Here is a 25216-nt window from a genome sequence, read left to right as displayed (position 1 = left end):
CGGAAAGGCTTATATATAATTCAAACAGTGCAGCGAGGAAAATATCAAGCAAAACCTAAGGACCTCTGGCTCTACGCCAGCCCTCAACTCTCCGCCCCAGAGGCAGCCAATGTCTACCACTCTTGGGCATCCTTCGGGATATTTCCCTGTGCGTGGCCGTGGAGCTGTACGTTTTTTACTCAAATAGTAACTCCATACACATGACACTGGAAGTTGCTTTTTAGGCAGACAATGCATTTATTATACCCTGGAGAACATGTCGGAGCAGGACCGTTAGTGCCGCCCCCTCTCTGACCCGCTGAAGAGCAGGGCTGCGTGGGAGGTGCAGTCATTTCTGACTTCCCTCCTGCTAGAGGCTTACGTTGTCTCCTGTTTGGGGCCACTAGAAGCGATGCCGCAACGACACTCTTATTCTGCAACATGGGGCCCTTTCACGGAAAGTTCAGGATCAAATGCTTAAGTGGCGCTGCTAGGTCAAAGGGTATGTGCATTTGAAATTTTGATGGATATGGCCAAAATGCTCAGGGGTAGCCCCACGGTCGATTAGCTCCCCTTTAGCCCATTTTCCACTCAGCAAAGTAGTTTTTAAAAGATGATTAGGTCATCAAACATCCCTGCTTAAAACTACCAGTAGTTTTGATCAAGATCCATGCCTACAAAGCCGTGCCTTGCGGGCCTCTGAGCTCCCCCTTCTTCCAAATGCTCCAGCCCCACCAGCTCTTCATGTCTTTCCAGCACAGCAACTCATTCCCACCACAGGGCCTTTGCACGTGTGGATCTTCCAATGTGGTGCCCTCAGATCTCCGCAGGCATGCCAACGTGAGGGTAGTAAATGACATTTTGTTGTTGTCCTCATGACTACTTCCTACCTGTTGGGTGAGGTCCAGTGCTATCTCTGTCCTCTGCCTGTTCTCCTTTTGTGTTTTCTCTTTCTTATGGATAGGTACGAACTCTTTGTATGTAAGATAAATGAGGTATTTGTCTCTCATTTGTCACCAACGTTTTTTCCCCAGTTGACTGCCTTTTGACTTTGTGGTAGTTTTCCATTTAAGTTTCTAATTTTTATGTAGTGTAACCATTTCCTGCATGGTTTCTAACTTCTGTGAGGAGGTGCCCAAGCCGGCTCTGTGAGGCCGTGGGCTAAACGCCTGGCCTCTCCTTGCAGCAGCTTGGGCCTCGTGTGGGAGGAGGCCAGGTCAGAAATGCTGGTAGGCCTGGATCGTGGGGGCCCTGAGCATCGGCCTAGCAGTCTGGCTGTGGGTGGCAGAGTGCAGGATGGGGGCAGGGGAAGGACAGGAACCGGTCTGCATTTGGGGGGCAACTGGGCAGCTGTGGGGTGCTGGGAAGAGAAGGGAGGGAGAGCGGTGACCACCAAGGCCCAGCTGAGGGACCAGGGCAGGACGTGGTGGTGACGTGGGCAGGAGGTGCCATCCCGCAGCCCCCGTTGGACTCGATGCCCAGCCGGCGGAAGGAAGTGGGGAGGCTGAGGCTGCCAGAGTGGCTCTCTCTGCTCCCGGAAGCTGCTGTGGGCTGCTTGCATGGGGGCAGCCGGGGGCCGGGGAGGGGGGCCGCGCATCCCACCCCTGCAGCCAGTGGGCCTGGGTGGGAGAGGCCTGTGCCGTTACTACACGCCCTGCAGACAGAGGCTGTGACGTCACGCTCCAGACAACCGGTTTATTTTCAGATAAAAGGAACCACATTTGCCCGCAGGTCCCAGCCAATCTGAAGTATGATTTTTATAACTTAATTTTAGGAAAAGGTCAGCAACTTGAACTGGAGTAGGATCTCGTGTTCACACCGCCGTTCCGGGTTCAACACCCTAAGGATGACCCTCGGGAACGACGTGGTACGTGTGCCTGTGTGTGTGCGTACTTCGTAGAAACGGCGGCTGTCTGAGCCCTAACCCCCTTGAACGACTCCGCTCTTTAGATTTCGCTGTACACGTGTGTAGTCAATGTCGAGCAAAGGCACCCTTCGGTCAAAGCCCCCATATGATGTGATTTCACAACCGGGGCCTAACCACTGAGCGATTACTTAATTTGTTAAAGTGATACACAAGATTGTTATGTGCAAACAAACAGGGCTTGTGCTCCAGCTGCGTCCAAGTTTACTTTACAAAAGCTATAAACACACGGCCCTTTCTTAAGTCCTGCTTATTGAGTTTCCCCTGCCTTTGTCAGCAGGAGAAGAATGTGGAGGCTGAGTGGGCGCTCTGGGCCCTGGGCAAGCTCCTGGCTTTCCGGCTGTGTCACTTAAAGGAACCCATTCATTCCCCAGATTGCGCAGTGCTCCTCCCCGAGGGTCCCTCTGAGGGCTTCTCACACAGAGACTTTCCTGAGCAGGAGACATCTGATCTCAGCTTGCCCAAGTGGGGGCCCTGAGACCCGGGGACCCTGGGGGCTTGTGAAATGTGCCGAGAGCCTGGAGGCCACTGAGGGAAGGGGCAGAGGTCACCGCCCCCACCCCTCCCTCCCTGAACCTCTAGTGTAACTCCATCCCAGACCTGGGGAGGAAAATGGGCAGGCCCACTGTGCCGGGAAGGGGAAGACCCAGCCCCCCTCTGTGTGACCCAGTCCGGAGGGGGATCCCCCTCCCCTGCTCCTGGAAGTGGATGGAGGAGGCAGGGGAGAGTTGCTCCTAACTGGGCCCCACTGTCTTCTCTTGGGTCGTAAAACCAGCAGTGGGAGAATGGAGGTAGGCAGCTAACTCTGCCTGGAGAACCGGGGAATCCCCCAAACCACGGCCAGGTGGTAACTTCTTGGTACTTCTAGCAGCAAGTGGTTCGTGGGAGAACCCAGTCTGTCTCCTGGGTCCTCAGGGAGTGGCAGGCTGCAGGCAGACAGGTCAAGCCGTGGGCCTGGGGCAGCCAGGGCTCCACAACTGTCATTCCATAGGAATCACCTCCTCTTCCGCATGCAAGCCTCCAGCCGGCCCAGCTCCTCGTAGGACTGGTAGAAAACGTCGAACTCCCTGGTGCCCCAGCCCCTCCAGACAGCAAGGCACCACTCCATGTTTTCGTTCTCAAAGCCACACACGACTGTGTCCTTTGCCACCACGGCCGCATCCACAAGCACCCTACAGAGAGGACGGGGGTCTGAGAAAACCTACAGGGCTCCCCACTTGGTCGGGCCCGGGACCCTCAGTCTGCACCTTCTTGGGGGCCTGGCTGAGCGGGGCATCTGGACATCCCGGCGCAGCAGCAGGGATGTGCTCTGATGCCCTGCTTTCCTCCAGGGGTCCGGCCTGTGGGCAGAAGCGTCCTAACAGAAGAAGAGCCTAGCACATCCGTTTGTGTGCATGGGGACCATCTGTAAGGGACTCACTCCATGGAAGGCCACAGATGGAATGAGAGCAGGTAGCCTCTGTCACTGGACCCCGACCCCCAAGTGTCCAGAAAGCACCATCAACTCTGACCGCTGCTTGTCAATGGCCCATAATGGATTTGAAGCACTGACTCAGTCCCCTCGCCGTCAGCTCAGGCCTGGCTCTCCTCCCACGTTAAGTTCCCAGTGCTCAGGAAGTGCAGGGCGGTATATCCGACGGAAACCCATGCCAACGTGCCCTAACTACAGGCATTTGTTTTTTGAGGCTGTGGATTGTTTTGCTGATCTGTGCACACACCACAGGTTTCCTGCTGGGCCTCGGCCGGACTGGGCAGCCCACATCCTAGCACTCTCCGCCTTGCCCCGTGGCCAGCATGCAAACCAGTATGGGCAGGGCCTCTGGCCTCCTTGGGGCCTTGCATGCCGTGGGCACTCACTAGCTATTTGCAGAGGGAATCAATGTCTCAGATGCATGGCAAAAAGCTGGTGGGATCGGGCTCTGGCCCTTCTGGGCAGAAGCAGCCTGGGCGCCTTTCTCCCTATAGAGAGTGTGCCTGGCTCCCGGAAAACCTGCATTTGGGGGCTGAATAGGAAAAACCAGTGAAAAATTCAGGGATGCTAATGATGGGCAATCTGAGGTCAACAGGCCAGTGCTCTACAGACCTGTGTGCTCCCCCAGAAGCCGCACCTGTGATCTGGGACCTACTTCAGCGCACAAACTCAGCCAGGGCTCAGCAAAAAACAAAACAAAACAAAACAAACAAAAAAACCAGATCTTGTTTCTGGAATCACTGGCAGAGCAGGGGTCAATGGATCCAACGACTCCTGGAGAACTCAACGCTTTCAGGCAAGGGAGGGGACCTGCCATAGATGTTTTCCCTCTCATCGTCAGCCTGCTCTGGGCAAACAGGCCGAATGGGATTTCTCCATAAAGGAGATCTGCAGGATGGGGCTCAGGAGACGAAGTGAGGCATGGATAGTGCTGGCTGCCAGGGGGCTCTGGGGACACGAGCTGGTGCCAGCCTCCCACGCTCACAGCCACGCACAGTATAGCCGGATAGGTTGTCTTGCCCCAGAATGACCCTCACAGTGGAGTCTGGCCTGCCTCCTGGTAGGACCCCCCAACAGATGGGTCTGCAGCCATGGCAGAGCCCAGGCTCGGGCATGGTGAGGGGTGGTGCGTGCTAGGTCTGCAGCTCCCCTAGGGGCTAGATGGGCAGATGGAGCACCCCAGGAAGGGCCCTCCTGCTTGGTGGGAAGAACAACGAATCACCCAGCTCCCCGTTTCAATTGCCGCTGAACGCCAGCCCTGGAGACATATCCCCTAGGCAGAACACTCGGTCCGCAGGTGCACTGGGAACCCCAGACACAGCCAGCCATGACCTGTGGCTGATGCCTGGTTCAGCTGGTATTTGCTGAGCCCCAAGGAGCTGCCTGGGGACCCCATCTTGTTCCTTCTCTGCCTTATGGCCACTGTGGCATTTATCTGTGGAGGACGGAAGGGCAAGAAGCCACTCTGGGGGGTCGGGGGGCTGGCAGAGGGGCCTAGATTCCCCACACCACAGCTCGGGGCCTAAAGGAGGCAACCCCAGGCTTACCCATGTGGAGTCAGCTCCCGGGCTTTTAAGACGGCGATGACGCGGCCCCGCTGGCCGCCTGTGTCCTTCTCCAGGCCAATGACAATAACATCGCCGCCGCGCCTGGGGAACCAAAACCGAGAAGGGGAAGCGTTTTGTCCAGGGCTGTGCTGTCCATGGGGGAAATGGAGCCGGTGTGCACGCAGGCAAGGCCACAAACGCACCGCTTCTGCGAGAATGGACTGAGTTACTGGGAGGGCACCGAAGCCCAGCCCGGAAGGCCTTTCCCAGCAGGAAACCAAATCGCGGCTGATGGGGTGAAGGGGCGGGCTCTGCCTTGGGGTCCCCGGGGGGCAGAGGAGCGCTAATGCACCCTTCTTGGGTTTGCCAAAGAGACCCCTTGGGGCTCCAGAACAGGCGGATCGCTGCGGCCCCTGCAAGCTCCCACGGGCAGCACAGGAGCGCGCCCCACTTGCGGGAAACGTACCTGGGGACCCAGATGACATCTTTCACGGCGAGGATCCTCACGGCCTGCAGGTGCTGGCTGAAGGCCTCCCCGTCCACGGGGGTCAGGTCGTGCTCAGACCGGTCAGAGCCCGCGGCGGGCTCATGCAGCCGGTCGGAGTCCTCGCAGTCGGTGGAGAAAGGCACGCTGGACGAGCTCGCCGGGGAGCAGGGCAGGCTGGAGGAGGACGCAGGGGCGCGGTGGGGAGAGTTGGAAGAGTAGGACGACATGGAGCAGTAGTCGGTCAGTGAGTCCTGGTGGGTCAGGATCTGCGTGCCCAGCTCCTCGCTGTACATGATGCTCACGTCCGCGATGCCGTCCCCCTCGGGCTCTTTGGGGCCGGCTGCGTGGCTGTCCGGGGACTGTGGACCCAGCGGGCGCACAGGAAACATGTCTCGGAGCGGGCTGGGGTCCCCACAGAAGTACCGGGCGCACAGCTGGTAGGTGGCTGCGTGGTACATCACCAAGGAGTTGGCCCTGTCGTCCAGGCACCAGACGACCTCCTCCCCCCGGCACTCAGAGCTGCACACGACCGAGGTGACCACCGAAGGGGCGGAGTAGGGCTCCAGCCTCCTGCTGATCTCCAGGGCTGCACAGTCGATGACCAGCAGGCCTGGCCCGTTGCTGTACCAGACCTCGGACCCACTGTTGACCACCTCCATGGCCTTCACGGGGTAGGGGTTCTGTCTCGTGTCTTCATCTGGGATGTTGAACTTGGACCTGTTGGCCGTGTGCGAGCACAGGTAGGAGCAGCTGTTGTCCGGGGTACCCCGCACCACGGGAAACACTGCCACGAGCCCGTCATCCAGGCCTGCCAGCACCAGGTAGGAATTCTGCGAGCAGAAGAAGGACAGCCTGTGAGTCTCATGCGTGCCGGGAGAGAGGCAGAGTGGGCACAAGGCTCATCTCCGCACCGACCCCAGCACACCCAGAGAAGCAATGTTCCCACCTCCCAAAGCAGGTGCAACTCAGAGCTGCACCCACCCTTCCTGCTGTGAGCAGGAGAGGACGTGCCTGGGGAGAGTGTGGCCCACAGCACCAAGGGGAGGGGCAGGTGTGGCCTGAACCACGAGGCCCGCCTCTGCTCGGCTGGCTTCTTGCCGTGTGAGCGGGAGGGGCTGCCTTTTCCTTCAGGTCACAAGGGCCTCCTTCAGAGGCAGGACGTGGTTCCCTCCTTCCAGTGAGCTCTGCTTGTTAACGACGTGACAGCAGTCATGGGCAGCATGTGGGTCTGCTTGCCACCTCCTGCCTGCCGCCCCCACCAGACGGGGACTCCATGACAGTAGGCTCGGCATGCCGGCCACTGCCGCCTGGGCGCTGGCCTGCTGCACGGAAGGGCTGAGTCTCGTCCATCTCTGTGACTCTACCTGGCGTTCTGCCCCAGCGGATGACAGGAGTCTGCTGAGCCCATTCTTGAAGAAATCGCTTCCAGCTCAACCCTCTCACGGAGGCACTTCTTGGACCCTGTGCCTACACTCCCCACTTAGCACACCTATTCGAAATGCCTAGCTGGCAGTGCTAGGGTCCTGGGGCTGCCTTCCGCTCCCGCAGAGAAGCATGCGATCTTCTATAGCCAAAGTTGCAGGGACAGTGCTGGATGCAGGGCCCACCCCAGGCCTCCCTGGAGCATCTCTGCAGAGCCAGGAATAGAGGGCAGGTTGAAGCCTGGATGCCTGGCTAGGGCTGAACGGGAGGAGTTCAGGAGAACAAAGCTGAAGCCCCGACAGAGTGGGGAACCAGGCTTTGTGCCAGGGCAGGTGAGCGGCAGAAAGCCCCCTTTCTGGGACCTGGAGCTACTTGGGAACTGGGGAGGTCAGGCTGTCCAAGGTAATGAGCGAACCAGCTTCTAGCTCAACAGCAAGGTCAATAAGCCCTAAGAACATTTATCAAAATCCATCCTCTGAATTTTAGGAAAGAGAGCAGCCAAAGCAAACAGGAGCAGTGCCTCTATCTGAATCCCGGCTCTGGGCCCCAGTCAGGGCGGTGAGCCCCACGGCCCAGTTGGGTGTGAATGTGCATGTGCAAGAATGCAGGGGCCTGCCGTCGTGGCCACGGGGCAGCACGGCCTCCGAGGGGCAGGCACCCTGACGGGGAGGCTCCGCACAGAGCCGGCTTTATTCCCTCTGGTCGTGCGGGTGGTGGTGCCCTGGCTCGGGGGCTCTGGCCAGCAGTGGCTTTAAATAACGCTTTGTGTCATGTTCTCCTGGGCTCTGGGGCAGACCGGTCCCGAGCTTGCCCAGCCTCGCCCATGGGGCATGGTCATAAATGACTCCAGGGTTGATTTCAGATTTTTTTTTAAAAAGAAATAAACTGTAGTAGAGTGAAGAGCGTATATATTTCACGACTGTCAGGAAGTAATAATAATGCTCCCATTTACCCAAGTGCGTGGGTCCAGAGCTTTGGGGATGTTATGCTCAGAGAACCCTCTCAACCTCTTCTTATCCTCATTTTACAGATGGGAGAACTGAAATTGGATGATGATAGCCAACACGTTTTAACCAAACACCACCAATAATGACTCGCTGAGCACTGACAAGGAACGGAGAGGACAGGCAAGGGGGGAAGGGGAGGGGGCAGGGATAAAGGCAGAAGAGCAGTGCCCGGATCTGGAGGCCGGAGAAGCCTGAGAGCACCACTGAAGGGCCGGGGCTGGGCTGGGACAGCTTCTCAGAGCAGGCTTGGGGGTCCCTGATCTTGAGAACTGAATAAAAGGTAGTCTGGCAGGGGTGTGTGGGGCGGGGCCGATCCTAGCAGGAAGGGCGGGGAGCAAGGGGCCGGCTGGGAGACTAGCCTGCCCTGCAGAGGTGCCCGACCCTGGGCTGTGGAGACTGACCACTTGGAGCTCCACTTCAGAGAGGTGGGGGCCGGAAGTTCAAGGACATGGACAAAGGGGGACCCAAGGTCTAGGGCGGACCTGCCAGCACCTGTTGAGTGTCTCTGGGGAGCCACTGCTATCCGATGGGGGGGGCACACGCATAACTGCTCTTTATACCATTTGTGCCCCAAGTGCCTCATTCGAATCTTCGACTGTCGTATTCGCAGGTGGAATGAAGCTTTCCCCTCAGCCCTTAGTTCTGCTCTGCGAGTTACCCAGGTTCTAGAAAAGGCACTAATGATGGCCTGTCTCTCTAAGGCTGACTGTGACCTGACCGGGGCTTGGTGGTCCGAGAGGGCATGGCTTTGCTCCCACTCCTCATACCTTCTGGATGGGGGGGAGCCACCCCGAAGGAAGAGGAGGGCAGACTCAGACCCCTGGGCATCCATCTCCCCCTGACCTCACCTTTTTAATAACAGGCACAGCCAACAAGCAGGTGACGACCGCCGGGGTGTCCAAGGCCCGCTGGGGTGTGTTTAAGGGGCACATGCCTTTGAGGCTATAGATGTAGATCTTCTGGTCCTGTGGAGGGAGACAGCCGACGTGAGACCCCTGGAACCCCGGCTGGCCCCTCCGCCAAAGCCACGCCCCCTCCCACCGCCTGCCATTTTCCCTCACGGTCCCTTCTGCTTTGGGAATCCCTGTGCGCCTCAGGAAGCAACACGCGTTGGGGCTTTCTGCCGGGTGGTCTGCATATTCCCATGCTTTGCAGAAATGTTGAAAACGACTGAAGAGTTTAAAGAAAAAACATAAAATCGCCCCTCCCCCATGACTTGGTGAAAGCCACCTGGGGATTTGGGGCCCAGACTCCGTTTCCTCGGGGTGTTTGTGTGTGTGTCTCTGAGTTCCTGGCAAAAGTAGGACCACCCGACTGTGCTGTTTCGTCTTTCCTCGTGATGATGCATGGCAGGCGGAGGGAACCGTGTTTGAGCGCCCCGGGGCTGCCCGTGGCTCAGGGCAGCCACCACCTAATCTGCTGTCTGAGCTCAGTCTGTGTCCAGGCTTTCACTACCGGGAGTTACACGGGGATGAGCATTCTTGCACACACGTCTGTCTGCCCTCCGCTGTGCACCGGTCCCCCGCCCCCCACAGCACCGTAGCTTCGGAGCATTTCTTGGGGCATTCCTGTCTGGATTTCTCAGAACACTTCCGTGATGTGGCGGCAGAATGCCTTCAGAGCCGAGTGGTTCAGCTGTGTAGACCCGGCAGTGCTGTAAGAAACCCAGTGGCTTCACCAGCCTAATGGGGTTCTCCTTCTGCTGGGCTCCTGCACCCGAGACTTCTCTCAGCTGAGCCCCGGTCACCCACCAGGGACGAGGCAGGTTGTTGCCCCTGGTGACACATTGCTGCTGCTTCACAGGGCTGCTGGCACTGCTCCGGGGTCTCACACGCGCAGGCTGGCCTTATCTGATGCTCACATGTACCCGGGCACCTATATTCCTATTTGCTAAATCTGGTGCCCCGCGGACGGCACCCTGTGTTGCCCACTTCGATGAGGGCCCTGAATGGAGACAGTTACCTCGGTGGCTGTCCACAGAGAGTTCTGGACCTTGAGCTGGCAGCTTAGCTTCATTCCCGCACAGCTCATCCGCTGCACTTCCATAAGGCCCTTCTCCGTGTTCACCACGGTGTAGTTCCTAGAGTCGGCGACAATGGTGTGCTCAATGGTCAGTGCACGGTGGCCAGGGGCCACCTCCCTTCTCTCGGCTTGGCCTGAGCGGCCTTGGAGGAGGACATCGGCTGCCTCGTCCACCCCCTTGAACCCAGGGTTGAATGTGGCCACGTTCTGAGAATCAAGGACCGTTCATGGTCCCGGGTATAGGTGGATTTTGCCTCCCTGATAGTACTTGAATGGTCAGGCAATGAGAGGGCATTCCCAAAGGGAAGAAAGGCTCTCTTTTGTCTGTGACATTGGAGGGTCCAAGAAGTTTCCCCCTGGTGTGAAGAAGGGTCCCAGGTGGCCACACCTCCACCAAAGCCACTCACTCCTCCCACCAGCCATACCTGCCTCACCCCAGGAACGGGGAGCCCCTCAATATCAGAGTAGACAAAGTCAAGACTAAAGATTGATGGGTGCATTTCAGAGTAGGCTGGGGGTCCCAAAACACGTCCCCCAACACAAGTGCTACAAGTGCTCTGAGAACTAATAAGCTGTCATTTATGAGGGTTGCTGTTGGCTCACTGGAATGGGCCTCTCCCCCTTGCATTTCTGTCCCACTGTCCCCCGTGGGCGTCCAGTGTGCTCACTGTCCGAGGTAGAGACTGAAGTTATTTACCCAGGTCATGCACATCTTGTGCCCACACTTCCACGGGTCTTTATGTCTCCCAGTCTCTTGACTGGCTTCCCCCTCCCCTTTCTCTTTTTTCTCTGGTAGGTTATGTGCCGAGGATTCTGGGGATGTCCTGTGCCGTCCCAACATCCCTGGGGTGCCATATGCCTCATCCCCCTGCCCCCAATCTTGAGTCTTGATCAGATTCTGTTTGCGTTTTGTTAGGCAAGAACATTCCTCACTGGGGGCGTGGATTTCTATTGGGAATGTCTCAGTCTCTCCCTTTGCGATCATGAACGATCACTGCCTTATATCCATTATTTCAAGGGAGAGTAGAGAAGGCTGACATTCTATTTTGGGCATTCCTTCTTCATTTCTTAGCTTCATTTATTCTAAAAAAAAGAAACTTCCTCCTTTTCTCTCTTTTGCTACCTTGGGGTACAGTTCACATAGGAAAGGCAGAATAAAACCTTGATTCTTTCTGTATATACTAGTTTTCAAAATAATGGGTGAGTTCTCTAGGAGCCTTCAATGGTGATCAATGAGGGGTTTTTGTTTTTAAGATTTTATTTATTTATTTATTTATTTAGAGAGCATGAGCAGAGGGAGGGGCAGAGAGGGAGAGAGAGAGAGCGTCTCAGGCAGACTCCCCGCTGAACGTGGAGCCTGATGCGGGGCTTGATCTCAAGACTCTGAGATCATGACCTGAGCTGTGATCCTGACCTGAGCCGAAAACAAGAGTCGGACACTTACCTGACTGAGCCCCCCACGTGCCCCAGTTTGCTGTTTTTATTAAGTAGCATTAGAAACACATGAATTACAAAATTTGATGTGTCTCGACCCACTGAAATTCTTCTTACTAATGGCCAACTGCCCTATCCTTAGCCAGTCGGAACCTCTCTGGGTTGACTCCTAAATCCCTTTAATCTACCCACACGAGTATCTGATGGCATCCTTGATTCTGGTGTGTCAGATGTTCCCAACCATCTTCCAGTTCCAGACCTGGAGTCAGCCACTTCTCAAATAAGCCCTGGTTCCCTATGGTACTTAGAGACCACCACCTGCGTCCCAGGGGTCATCACTGGTTGGTGGTCATTATTGTTAGGCCTTTTCAACAGGCAGGGCAGGAAACATGAATTTATTTTTCTTAAAGATAAAATCTATCGTGAATCCAAAAATTTAAATTCAGAAGTACAGGGTTTTTTGTNCTGCGTCCCAGGGGTCATCACTGGTTGGTGGTCATTATTGTTAGGCCTTTTCAACAGGCAGGGCAGGAAACACGAATTTATTTTTCTTAAAGATAAAATCTATCATGAATCCAAAAATTTAAATTCAGAAGTACAGGGTTTTTTGTTTTTTTGTTTTTTTGTTTTTTAAAATTTAACCTAGCTTTCATACTTTGCATGCCGAATATCACAATGTGCAATGCCTGGTAACGTAATTATTGAAAACATATATATTTACATACATAAATATTAGTAAAAATAAATACACACACGCACAAATATACATATTTCTTTAGGGTATGGTTTCTTACACCACGTCTTATGTCAGAGCACTCAGTCCCCGTGGCATAGACCATGGTGCAAACATCACCTGGACTGCCCCTGGGAAAATGGCAAGTTCCTTCTATTTAGCTCATTGTGTCTCAAGCTTCACTTCATCTAAGCCTTATTCGATGGTAGCATGGCAAATGTTTGCCATGAGGCTTAGAAGACTATTCAGGCCATGAAATGCTCTCGTGACTCTGAAGATGTCCCAGTAGGGGGGTGGGAGAGACCTCACACCCTGGCCAGCACCGAAGGATCTCACACTAGGTGGTGGGTTTTTGGAGATTGCAAAGTCTATCTTTCCAGTACTCTGGCATCTTTATCCTGTGACCTCCTGTTCGTTTCCCAGTGATCTAATTCCCACTTTACCCCAGCCACCCTTTCCCAGGTGCACATCGGATCCCGTCTTTACCAGTATTTGCTCCCCTCTCACCCACTCAGTGTCAAAGATCTATTTTCTGACCTCTACCTCCAAGTTTTCCAGAACATTCCACCTACTACCATAACTCATCACAGGGTTTTTGGTTTTGTTTACACTCTGCCGAGATCTAGGATTCTCTGGTACTTTCCATTGTTCCTTATCCATTTTATGGCCCCGCTTAGGTTCCATGATCCATCTGTCATGACCCTCCTGAAAATACCTCCACTGTCCATGCCTTTCTCTCCCTCCTGCTAAAAACTCAACTCTGCTTAAAACCAACTGTTGCCTGTCTTGCGATCTGGGGGCAGCAAAACATGCTGGGGGAACATAACCCTCTGGTTGAGCCTCATTTCCAACACATGACCTCCAACCTCCAGCAGGCCTCACTGCCGTCCTGCAAGCACCCTGATCTCATGCTCTGGTGCTCATGTCACACGTCATCTTCTTCTTGAATATTCAAAACCTCTCCCCATGCTTTCGTCCTTACTGCCACTTCATTGGAAAAGATGCAACTAGAAGGGAAGGCCCACAAATTCTTATTTAAGGGCACCAAGCCTGCTTGGATCTGGGTCCCCTGCCTCTGTCACTACTCAGCAACTCCACCCCAGTAACTGTCCTCTCTGTCCGACCCCCGGCATCATTTACTTCTTCTGCCATCATGCTGCAAATAGCACCCACCTTAAAACAAAGTCCTCCCAGGACGGGAGAATGATTACAACTAATAAATGACTTCGGTAAATTTGCAGGGTACAAAATTGATATACAGGAATCTGTGGTGTTTCTACACAGTAGCAGAAAGAAAAATTAAGAAGACAGTTCCATCGACAGTTGCACCAAAGAGAACAAAATCCCTAGGAATACAGTTAATCAAGGAGGTGAAAGACCTGTACTCTGAAAACCTAAGACACTAATAAAACAAACCAAAGAGGACACAAATAAAAGGACATGTGTTTATGGATTGGTAGAATCAATATTGTTCAAATGTCCATACAACCCAAAGCAATCTACAGATTCAATGCAATGCCTATCAAAAGAGCATCAGCATTTTTCACAGGACTAGAACGAATAATCTTGAAATCTGTATGAAGCCACAAAAGACTGCGAAAAGCCAAAGAAATCTCAAGACAGAAGATGAAAGCTGGAAGTATTACAATCCCTGATTTTGAAAGATAGGACAAAGCTGTAGTAATCGAAACAGGATGGTGTGGGCACAAAAACAGACACAGAGATCAACAGAACAGAGAGTCCAGAAATAAACCCATACTGATGTGGTCAATTCATCTATGACAAAGGAGGCAACAATACACGATGGGGGGAAAGACAGTTTCTTCAATCAATGGTGTTGGGAAACCTGGACAGCCACATGCAAAAGAATGAAACTGGATCACTTTCTTACCCCATACACAAAATAAACTCAAAATGGATTAAAGACCTAAATGTGAGACTTAGAGCCATGAAACTTCTAAAAGACGACAGAGGCAGTAAACTCTTGGACATCAGGCTTAGCAATATTTTTGGGCTCTGTCTCCTGAGGCAAGGACAACAAAAGAAAAACTAAATAAATGGGACTACATCGAACTGAAAAGCTTTTGCGCAGTGAAGGAAACCATTGGCAAAATGAAAAGGCAACCTACTGGATGGGAGATATTTGCAAATGATAAATCGTATAACGGGTTAATATCGAAAATATATAAAGAGCTTATACAACTCAGTACCAAGAAAACAAACTATCGGATTAAAAAATGAGCAGAGAACCTGAATAGACAATTTTTTTTTTTCCAAGACAACATCCAGATGGCCGACAGACATATGAAAGGAGGCTCAACCTCACTGATCATCAGGGGACGGCACATCAAACCCATGATGCGATCTCACCTCATACCTGTCAGAAGGGCTAGTATCAGACAGGAACCAACAAGCACACTGTTGGTGGGAATGCAAATGGGTGCAGCCACTCTGGAAAACAGTATGGAGGTTCCTCAAAAAATTAAAAATAGAAATAGCATATGATCCAATAATTCCACTCTGGATATTTACCTGAAGAAAATGAAAACACTAATTTGAAAAGATATATGCATTGCAAGGCACCTGGGTGGCTCAGTTGGTTAAGCGTCTGCCTTTGGCTCAGGTCATCAGCCCAGGGTCCTGGGATCGAGCCCTGTGTCAGGCTCCCTGCTCAGTGGGGAGTCTGCTTCTCCCTCTGCCTCTTCCTCTGCCCCCCACTCCCATGTTTGTGCACTCTCTCAAATAAATTTTTTAAAAAAGAAAAGATATATGAATCCCTATGTTTATTGCAACATATAGACAGCAGCCAATTATGGAAGCAACCTAAGTGTCCATACACAGATGAATGGATAAAGATGTGGTACACACACACACACACACACACACACACACACACACGTAGAATATTACTCAGCCATAAAAAAGAATGACATCTTGGCATTTGCAACAACATGGATGGACCTGGAAGTATTATGCTAAGTGAAATAAGTCAGAGAAAGACAAACACCATATGATTTCAATTACATGTGGAATCTAAAAAACAAAAGAAAAAATAAAACAGAAACAGACTCATAAACACAGAGAACAAACTGGTGGTTGCCAGAGGGGAGGGAGCCCGGGGGGGGGATGGGTGAAAGAGGGGATGGGGATGAAGAAAGAAAAAAACAAGTACGAAAAGCAAAGCCCTCTGTTGACCCCACGCCCGCTGGCAGACCTCATCTTCTTGTTTCTCTTAACCACAAACGCCTACATGCCTATCTATTTGCGTGGACTCCGTTTTCTCTCTGGAGTGAACTCCATCAGGCTTTCAATCCACCATCCACTAGACATCTCTCCCCATGGTCATCCCTGATTGCTCCCCAATTCCACAGCCACCACCCCCCCACTCTGATACTAGCCCACCTCGGGACATTACCTGGACTCCTCTTTCCCGTCCCAGAACACCACCATGTACTCCTGGCCTTGGGAGGAGAAGAAGGTGGTCTGCTTCCCACAGGGTAGCTGGTACATGAATGTTGCAAAGGTCGGGTCCTTCATCTGGCTCACCACCGACAGGGCCAGGGGTCGCTGAGGGAGAGAGGCCACCGGAGCCGTGAGCAAGGGTCACTTACGGCTAGACGGATGCCTATCCTGCCCATGAAACGAATGGTCTTGAACAAGGGAGGAAGGACTAGAAACTGCTCAAAACAAGAGGCCAAGACAACTTCAGGGGCCAGAGTGTCTGCCAGTCCGGGTCATCACCCTCCACAGCAACTAGAACATAGGGGGTCCGGGTAGCTTAAACTCTGATATTCCAAGCCCCATGCCCACGGATGTACAATCTTGCAGGGAATTTTTCTCAGACCTTATTTGATTCCCAATACATTAAATCTGTACCATCTAATTTGATAAATGCATTTTAACCTTGAAACCACTGGCCTCTTCCCCAAAATAGCTAAGCTTTAAAATGATATTATGACTCCTGCTCTCAGGAGCAAAACTGCTCCCCCTGTTACTCTAAAGAGAGATGCATACATTCTCTCTGCTCTTGCGTGGGGACCGTAGTGCTGTCCAGGGGTTGGGATGCTCTGCTTGCCTGATGGCGTGACACGGACGCTGGGGAGGAAAGCAGAACTCACTTTTTCCCGAGAGTGACAAGCACGCAAAGAAAACAAGCTGGATGTATGAGGAGCAGTACATATCTCTTTCTAGAAGAGGCGAGCGGAGAAGGGCTGCCCATTTGTTGCAGACCCTTGGTGAAGGATGGGCAAGTGGACACACACATGTACCCTGGAGGTCCAGGGCCTCCCCAGCGGCAGGAGGTGCCAGGCCCCCAGGCTGGGCCCTCAGGTACCTTCTCAGGCTTCGTGTCCCAGCACTCCATCATGAGTGCCTGCAGCCGATGGAACTGCACCTCCTCGGGCTGCCCCAGGACAGGGCGGATGCCCTTGGACAGCTTCTTGGCAATCTGAAGCTGGTGGTGGCCCAGCGCTGGCCGCTGTCCCGACAGCAGCTCGTAGAGCACCATTCCGTAGGAGAACATGTCTACCTGGGCAAAGAGGCAAGCCAAGTCAGGTCCCCTGCCCGGGCCCAGCAGCTTTCAGAAGCTGGCCCTGGGACGGAGGGAGCAGAAGACGCAATAGGACCAGGGATCCTGCCCAAAGGGAGACAGTCATCAATCCATCCATCAATGCATCCATCACTCCCCACCTGTCCAAACATCCAACCAACCATCTGACCATCCATCATTCTGTCCCTTTAGCCTTCCATCTTCCAATCCTTCCCTCCTCCCTCCTTCTCCTTTCCCCTCTTCCTTTTCTTCTTTTCATCCATCATCCATCTATCCATCCATGCACCCAATCACATATCTTCTGCATATTTATCTATCTATACTGCCGTCTACCCATCCATCCGTCCATCTGATGATCTGTTCTTCTATCCATATACCTATCCATCCTCCCATACTTCCTTCCTTCCTTCCATCCCTCCACTCATCCATCCATCCATCCATCCATCCACCCATCCAATAAACACATAATGGGAACTTGCTAGCCCTCAGACACTGGTTAAGGGCTCCAAGGATGCCATGCTCCTTATCCTTGAGAATCAAGAAAAAGCAGGAGAACACGGACCCTCAGCTAAATGTGCTCAGCAGTAAAGAGCAGTGTATGCAAATCACAAAGGGGGAATGTCTCCTAAATCACAACATGCTGACTCCTCTAATTTTAATGTCATCAAAAGGCCCAGAAAGGAGAATTCAGTTTAGCCTCCATGAGGGCCAAGAGGTAACATTTTAGCAGGAGAATGGCTGAAATAGACCTGAGAGTTTTCAACGTGAAGGTTCCCGTTATAATCTTAGTTTCGAGGTGCCTGGTGTGTGTCACCTGCTACTTAAAAGCTCTTATTTTTATCACTCTGATTTGCCTTTTCTATTTTGGTTAATAGCCACAGGTGATGAGTTAACACACACATGCTAAGGTCATTCTTTTTTTTACAGGGGTGGAGGAGGGGCAGAGGGAGAGAGAGAGAGAGAGAATCCCAAGCAGGCTCCGTGCCCAGTGTGCAGCCTGACATGGAGCTCAATCTTAGGACCCTGAGATCACGACCTGAGCCGAAACCAAGAGTTGGATTGTTAACCGACTTGGCCACCCAGGCGCCCAGCTAAGGTCATTCTTTTTCCTTTTTTATTTGAAGGTGGTCAAAAGGTACAAATTGGCAGTTACAAAATATCATGGGGATATAATGTCCAGCATGGGGACGATAGGCTGTTTAGGTCATTCTTGAAGCAATCAGGCAATGACTCATCAGCAAATCACCAAATAATGAAAAATTATAGACCAGGGGAGTTTCAGTGCCAGGCGATTAATGAACCAGGGCTGGCGCTAGCTGGTTTGAGGTTGTCTGTGTGCCCGCATCTACTAAACAGCATTCAAGCAAGAAGGTAAACATTCAGCTAACATCTTGGCCGAGGCTGGCCATGCAGCTGCTCGGGGAGTCCATGCTTGTCCTCATTCACTCTCTTCCCCTGGCTTCGGCCATGCTGTGTTGGCCATCTCTGCCGTTCACTTCCAGCAAAGCCTTGTAGGCAGTGCCTACAGGCCAGGGGGCTTTGCATCCTTCTTCTGACCACTCTGTGTGAGACCCCATGAGGCTGGCCCACTATCCCCATTTTATACGTCTAAACGGCAGAGCGGGGACCCAAATCCAGACCCATTTCTGCCTTAGGCTCATTGTCCACTATGTACCACCTTGACTATGTGTCTGAATCAAGGTTGGAGACTTCAGAGGTTAGGGACTTCACTGTTCCTGAAGCTAATAAGGAGAAGTTAACCTTGACATTCCTAGGTGGGCACAGACCCCTGTGCATTTCTGGTTCAAGCCAGAGCCCCCTGGTCGGGCACGGGAGAGGGACAGAGTGTGCCTGGGGAAACAGAGCTCAGAAGCTGCAGTGCCGCGAGGCCTGCCTGGCCGGCCTCCCAGGGGGCCGGGGGCCAGCAGGGGGCCGGGGTGTGGGTACCTTCTCGTCATACACGATGCGAGGCCTGATCTCCGGGGCCTGGTAGCCGGGGGTGCCCTCCACGCCGAGGGCACCCTCATGGAATGACTGTCGTGAGATCCCATAGTCCGACAGCTTGATGTTGATGTGCTCCTTGACGTCAAGAGACCAGACCAGGATGTTGTCCGACTTCAGGTCACAGAAGATGATGTTTTTCTTGTGCAGGTAGGCCAGGCCGGAGGCAATCTGGTATGCTATTTTTTGGGTGAGCATGTGTCCCAGGGGCATAAAGGAGGAATCTTTGCAAAGAAAAAAAATACCAAACTATCATTACAACAACGGTCTTTTCTCACCTTTCTCCCCAGACACTTCATATTCTATGGACACTTCTCATCATTTTCCATGCTGGGTGCCAGTGGAGACAGAAAATGACCTTCTGAAATAAAACAGTATGTAGGAGAGAAATGCTTATTGTTATAGCTTTATTCATGGTATTTCATGCCTGGAATTGTTGGTGTTTTTACCAAAAGAGCAAGGATTCAAAATTCCTGGAGTTCATTGCAGGCCAAGATTGCTCTACTGCGGGGATAAGAACTTCATTTAAAAAAAAAGTTCTCCATTGAGGGAGAAACAATTTGAGTTTAATTGCGTTTCTCCTGCCTGAGTCAAGAGACCACTACCCGTCTCCTGTCAGCTCTTTGGAATTTAGTTCCCTATTCATTTCCCGAGGAAAATTATTTTAAAATCTCATTAAAAAACAAGATAAAACTGACCCCAGGTTCTCAGAGTTTCAGCGATGATGGACACGTGTTATGCGTCCTGGGGAAAGGAGAGCTTTACGGGCGGTGGCCTTGTGGGTGCCAGGCTGCTCAGGCCCCCCTGGGCTGCCTCATTTGAGACCCTCAACTGCCCCCCACTCAGTGGGACTTTTACAGGCCAGTAAATGAGGCACTAATTTACAGGATTATGGCAGAGAACCAGGACTTGGAATGTGGTCCCATCCAACTGTACACCATACGCTTCTCCAGCCTGGCCAACACCACCATTCCGGGCGTAGACCCGGTGACGTGCCTTTCTTCGCCCCCAGGGAGTTGGCCCCGTGAGCCGTGGGGCAGGTGTGCTCCCCCCCAGACAGCCAGGCCAGGAAGGAGGAGGAAGCCCCCGGGGGATCCAGCTTCCCTGGGGCCTGTGTTGCCAGCCAGGGGCTCTCTGGCCTCCCAGGGGCTGGATCTGGCCAGGCCGGGCCCCGGGTAACCCCTGTGGAATGTTCTCGACACGGCGGGGGCGGGTACCTTTGGCATTCTCAGACAGCACGGTGTTGAGGCTGCCCAGTGGGGCGAGCTCCAGGGCGAAGCAGAGTGGGTGGATGCTGATGCCCATGAGCGACACGATGCAAGGGTGCTGCAGGGCGTGCAGCATGCTGGCCTCTTGCCGGAACTCCGAGAAGTTCTTCATGGCGTCGGTGGCCCGCAGGTGCCTCAGCATGGTGTCTGCAGGGGAGAGCGAGGCCGTCGGTGCTGCCCGCGGAGCCCCTCTAGGGCCACTCGGTTGCGGGTCCTGCCACACTCAGAGCTGCCCCATGGGGGCTCGAGGGGCTGGGGGGCAGCATTGATATTCTAAGGCACTGAACACATCAGGGTGGCGATATTGTCACCCAGAATGGCCCCAGACGGTGGTGTTCCTGAGGCATTCTGCCCCCTCTTCCTCAGGTGTTAAACTTGTCCCAACACAGTGGATGGTCCCTGTCCCTCCTGCCCACCCCCGTCCCTCTCAGAGCCCTCACTCCATCCCCGCCCCTGCGGGCCCCGTGGACGGTCAAGGTGGTGGCCTACCCCAGTTCTGCATCCCCGAGTGTCACCCAGAGCCTGGCTCAAGCAGCAGGACCGCGAGGCAACCAGGTCCCGGCTGCTCACCCACAGGGATGCTGAGGGCATGCTCACCTGACTCCCCGCCAGTAGCCTGGACGGCCGAAGGCCAGAAAGAACCAGCACCCTCTCCTCGGCCAGGGAGAAACCCGGGGTTGCCATGGGCCTGTGACGTGTCCTCTCAGGCCAGAGGAGCAAGGTCTACCGGCAGGAGTGGGCGATTTCCAGTCTGCGCTGTAAGCCCTGGAGGGTGGCCGCCCAAGGCCCCCCAGCAAAGGGCCTCTCCTGCCAAGTCGGGGGGGGGGCAGGACGCCACCCACCAGTCTGTGGCTGGTCCTGAGGTCAACAAGTGGGGTCCACCAGGCCCTGCTTGTCCTCTTGTGTCCCACTCTGTCCCTTCCCCCGCTACGATCAGATCTTAAAATCAGGGATTTTTGAACACGGAGGTTTAAACAGCATGAAAAAAACCCTTAGCAGTTAAAAACGCATCGGTTGTGCCAGATCCGTGTGTAGGCCGGCCAAATTCGTTTTTTGAGTATGAAACTTTTGTTTTTCCTATTGGGTCTTTCACCCATTCGGTATTTCTTTTTTGACTTATGGCGTGAAGTCTGACCCAAGTCTCTGCCTCAATTAGCAACCGGTCAGCCTCTCCCCTCTGACTCATGATGTTACCTCCCGTATGTGCCAGCTTCCCACACACGTGCGCGGCTGCGGCTGTGCCCTCGGCGGGCCTGCCAGGCCCCAGAGCTCACTGCCTTCACGTCTGGGTTATAAGTCATGACATCTGCTGGGCAGGCCTCTTTCCTTTGTCTCCCGCTGTAGGACCGTCCCAGCTGTTCTTGGGATTTTGTCATTTTACACGCATTTAGAATCCATGAGTGAGATCTCTGTCTCTCTCTCACACACACATACACGCACATCCTCGGGAAGACTTAAACGAGAACTCAACTGAACGGTGTGTGTTAATTATCCCTCCCTCCACACTTCACGGTTTAATTGCGGCATTCTAGCGACGGGTCATTGTGGTACATGGGAACGCGGCTGAACTCTGAGGTTGAGCTCATGTCTGGCAGCTCTGTGAAACTCTTCCTGGCTCTCGTATTTGCCAGTAGACTCAGATTTTTCTGTGCAGGAAGTCATTCTCTTCGTATAGTAACAGTGTCTCTTCCTTTCTGATCTGTTCTCTTTCCCTTGCTCTCTGATTCCGGTTTTTCTACCCAGAGGGTAAACTACCTTAATGCCCATAAAGAGAAACACGATAAGCCAGGGGTAGTGAGAAAGGTGCTATTCAGCCGGCTCGGAGTGAGGGGCCGCCCAGCACCTGCGTGGGTGGGTGTGGAGTGGTGATGGGTTGCTCTAGGTGGAGACCATCTCTGAGCCACGCGTGGTGTGTGGACGTGGCTGTGTGTGTCCCCTCCTTTGTGCGGGTGCGCGAGAAGCCGCCCCATGCTGGCTTCTGCATCCATTCACCTGGACTGTCAGCTTCCTTCCTTTAGTGGAGATGGCTGAGCGGGGTCCTGCAGGGTAAGGGGTCCACCTGACGTCTGAGTGTGTACCCACCACGTGCCAGGCCTGTGCCGGCCATGGAGCAGATGGAAATTACAGGGATGGCCCATGCTCTTGGGGGCTCGCATCTAGAAGAGAAAATAATCTCCCGAAACAATTTCCACACCTTGCCCAGCCTGACCTTTAGGCCTATCCCACACCCTGCCAGGAACAAGGCAGGTCGGCTGCCCAGGGGCCTCCTCTGGCCTCGTCCACTTTCCTCTTCCAGTCTCCCCAAGGTGGCAGGAGGTTTGGACCGTGGGAGCACGTGTCTGAAAAGAAAGGACACGGGGCCCTGTTTACCCGCTGGGGCGTTGGCCAAGTTCTTGAATTTCTTGATCTGGAACCGCTTCACTGCCACGGGCTGGCCTTGGTACCGGGCCCGGTAGATGACGGTGCCGCTCCCGCCCTGGCCCAGGACACTGCTCTCGTCCTCGCTGTGCTCCAGCTTGCTGTTCTCCAGGAAGAGCCTGCCGGAAACACAGCACACAGGTCCGACCTCATCTCCCTAGCCGGTCCCTTACTGCCCCCCAGAGAGGCCTGCTGAGGTGGGGATGGCCCTGGGATGGGCAGATGTGAGGACACCCTTGGTCATTTCTTCCACTGCCGGGAGTCATAGTTCAAAGCCCCCCATGCGGTCAGAGAGATCCAGGATACCATGGCTGTGGGCGGGTTATGTAGCTGCAACAAGCCTCGGTCTCCTCTGTGAAGTGGGCTCGTAATGGAAACTGCTAGCACCGGGGGAAGCCTTGCGATGTGGCCCACATAGACAGAAAAGTCTTTGGATGTTTTCCTCCCAAGGATGCTGTGCTCTGAGAGCGAGTGTCCATCAGACAAACTACATTTATTTACTGCTAGCTGCTAGCTGGGTTGTTTCCTCATCTCTTTATTAAGCCAGGAGCGATGTACGTGGCCGTGGACAGCTTCTGATTGGCACAAGCCACGTCTGCACAGTCGATGGCTAGGATTTCAGGCAAGGGCAGGGAGTTTAGACCTTCCTCGTCTGTGTGTTCTAATCCTAGGTAAAGGGGAGATTTCTTCTGGGCTTGTGGAAAGACTGTCAGTCAGTCCCGTGAGGGCGGGAGGAAGAGAGAGAGGGATGGTGGGAGGCAGGGAGGGAGGCACAAGCAGCCCAGAAGCCCTTCCCCTTCAGGACCTCCCCCTGCTCTGCGGCAGTCTCTCTGGGTTCCTCACCAGCGACCCACGCCAGGTGCCTCCGAGGGAGCTGTGCTGGCCCCACAGGCCGACCGCCCCAGGAAGGTGAGTCCCATGCCTCCCACGAGCAGACTGCATAGCAACTCGGGCTCCGCACAGCTCAACTGCTTGCTTGACACTCCAGGCAGGGGCAGCTGCCTCTGCTGGGGCCCTCAGTGGTGCCGGAGTGGAGCCGGCTCTTCTCCAACGCCCTCCCTGCAAACCACCTGCTTGGGCAGAGTGGGCACTCGGGAGCCTCCCAGGACGGGCCTGGGGAGCAGCAGGAATGCTGGGGATCCCTCGGGGCATTCTGTTAGGACTCCTTGTAAACTCCGGGCCCTAGAACAGGGCTCCCTGGATGCCAGGGAAACACTCCCCCAATCCGACCCACCCAAACTCCTCGCGCAGGGAGTGTGATGCTTCAGGGCCCCGCTAGGCCACGGCTCAAGTTTCCAGGGAGCCTCTGCTGGGTCGGGAATCCTGTCCACATTGTCGGGCTTTTCAACTACCAGCCAGTACCTTCAGTGAAGAACCACGCCACGGCCTGCAATTTGATCCAAACCCATCTGTCTTTCCCAATTTCATACAGTAGATGCTGCAGGCCGGATCCAGTTGGGGCATAAAACCCAACAAGGCTCAGCAAATAAATGAAAATCCTAATATTTGGGCTGCCTAGCTGGCCCCCGCTTCCCGCAGAAATCCGATTCATGCATCTACACAACTCTGCATGTGGCCTCCGAGAAACGATAACCCTCACGTTAGAGTCCTGGGAATAAGGGGGGGTCATTCTGCAGAAGAGCGGCGTTTAATCATCATTTCGACCAGTGAGGTAACTGGGGAGATTGGAAAGGGCCATGGGGGGACATCATCCAATGTAGGAAGCAATTTCTTAATTTGACAGACCCCAATTCTGCAATATCTCAGCGTCCTCCACATGGATTCTTCGGGATGGGGGGCAATTTGGAAAAATGAGAATGTGAATATTCTTATCACCCCCAAAAGTTTACTTTTCTTTAAAGAAGTCAGATTAGCAATCCTTTGACTAAGACAACAACAGGACTTCATACTCCAAGACAGTTGGTAACTGCCAATATCAAATCATCTCCAGGGAGACCGAGTCACAGCTTCCGGTTTCCATGACTACAGAACAGTCCCTCTTTTACCCGGCACTTGGATTTTGCCACTGTTTCCTGTTGGGTGGGACCATCAAGCCTTCTCTAGCTCCCCAGCATTCTCTCCCCAGTCATTATCTTAGGTTACAGGTAGATTCGACTGCAAGAACAGATATAGGGGATCCAAACGCCCAGGCTCGGCAAGGCACCTCGAGGTCAGCGTTTGCCAAGAGAGGAAAGAGGGGCTGTAGGACTGGGAGTGCCCCGTTCTTGACCGCCGAGGGGAATCTGCCTTCTCTTTCTGGAGCCGGCAGGAAAGTGGGAATCAGAGGAGCGGCACTGTGGCCTACCTGGCGGGGAAGTCGGTCATGAACAGCTCTGGAACCAGCTCCTGGAGAGGCACGGGGAGGTCGGGGTGTCTGGGGCAGGAGATGAAGTCCTGCTCAATGGCCGTGAGCACGCAGTCTTCCATGTCGAAGTACTGCACGCCCTCTGCTTTCTCACTCGGGTCGGTGTGTGGGGCCCAGGAGGTCTCGCACACCGGGCAGGGCACATATTGCTCCATGAGCGGGGTCCCGTCGCTCTCTGTGGCTGTCAGGGCTACATGGGGACACAGCAGGAAACAGTTTACCTGAAGGTGGCTGCAGGTGGGTCCCTGAGCAGCCCCAGGTTGAGTGGGCTTTTCAGAGGAGGGGGTCTGGGTGCCCCTGCCTGGACCCTAGGGAGTGGCTGACCCATGACTGCGTCCTTGGGTTCTTTTCTGGAGAGCGAGATCCTGAAAGCCCCGCACCAGGAAAGGTCAGGGATGCACTGGACAGACAGTGGGTGGTCTAGACCCTCAGCGGGCTGGCTGAGGAGGGGCTGAGACGTTGGGGTTCCCTCCTGCACGGCTGGGCCCCGACAGGATGCTGCGGGCTGCGTCTCAGCTATGCCACGCTCCAGCAACCGAACCACAACCAATAAGGAGCTATTCTTAAAATTAGAAACATAAGGCTTGCA

At 53.9% G+C, this 25216-nt stretch overlaps 1 protein-coding gene across 1 annotated transcript in view; it reads right to left on the bottom strand.

Moving 5' to 3' along the window:
* Positions 1 to 217: 217 nt before the first annotated feature.
* The window catches only part of LRRK1 (leucine rich repeat kinase 1), a 131162-nt gene continuing 106163 nt past the window's right edge, over positions 218 to 25216 (bottom strand). Inside the window, exons 23-33 of the mRNA XM_002922676.4 lie at positions 24568 to 24817; positions 22215 to 22381; positions 19794 to 19991; positions 18523 to 18800; positions 16360 to 16554; positions 15442 to 15593; positions 9800 to 9917; positions 8686 to 8802; positions 5388 to 6238; positions 4922 to 5023; positions 218 to 3075 (exon numbers count right to left, since the gene is read on the bottom strand). Coding sequence (XP_002922722.1) covers positions 2898 to 3075; positions 4922 to 5023; positions 5388 to 6238; positions 8686 to 8802; positions 9800 to 9917; positions 15442 to 15593; positions 16360 to 16554; positions 18523 to 18800; positions 19794 to 19991; positions 22215 to 22381; positions 24568 to 24817 — 2606 coding nt within the window. The 3' untranslated portion in view covers positions 218 to 2897. The remainder of the gene's footprint in view (positions 3076 to 4921; positions 5024 to 5387; positions 6239 to 8685; positions 8803 to 9799; positions 9918 to 15441; positions 15594 to 16359; positions 16555 to 18522; positions 18801 to 19793; positions 19992 to 22214; positions 22382 to 24567; positions 24818 to 25216) is intronic.

Source organism: Ailuropoda melanoleuca, chromosome 9, assembly GCF_002007445.2.
Source record: "Ailuropoda melanoleuca isolate Jingjing chromosome 9, ASM200744v2, whole genome shotgun sequence".
NCBI lineage: Eukaryota > Metazoa > Chordata > Mammalia > Carnivora > Ursidae > Ailuropoda > Ailuropoda melanoleuca.
Note: the sequence above shows the minus strand (reverse complement) of the source record. Positions and strands in the feature narration are given on the sequence as shown.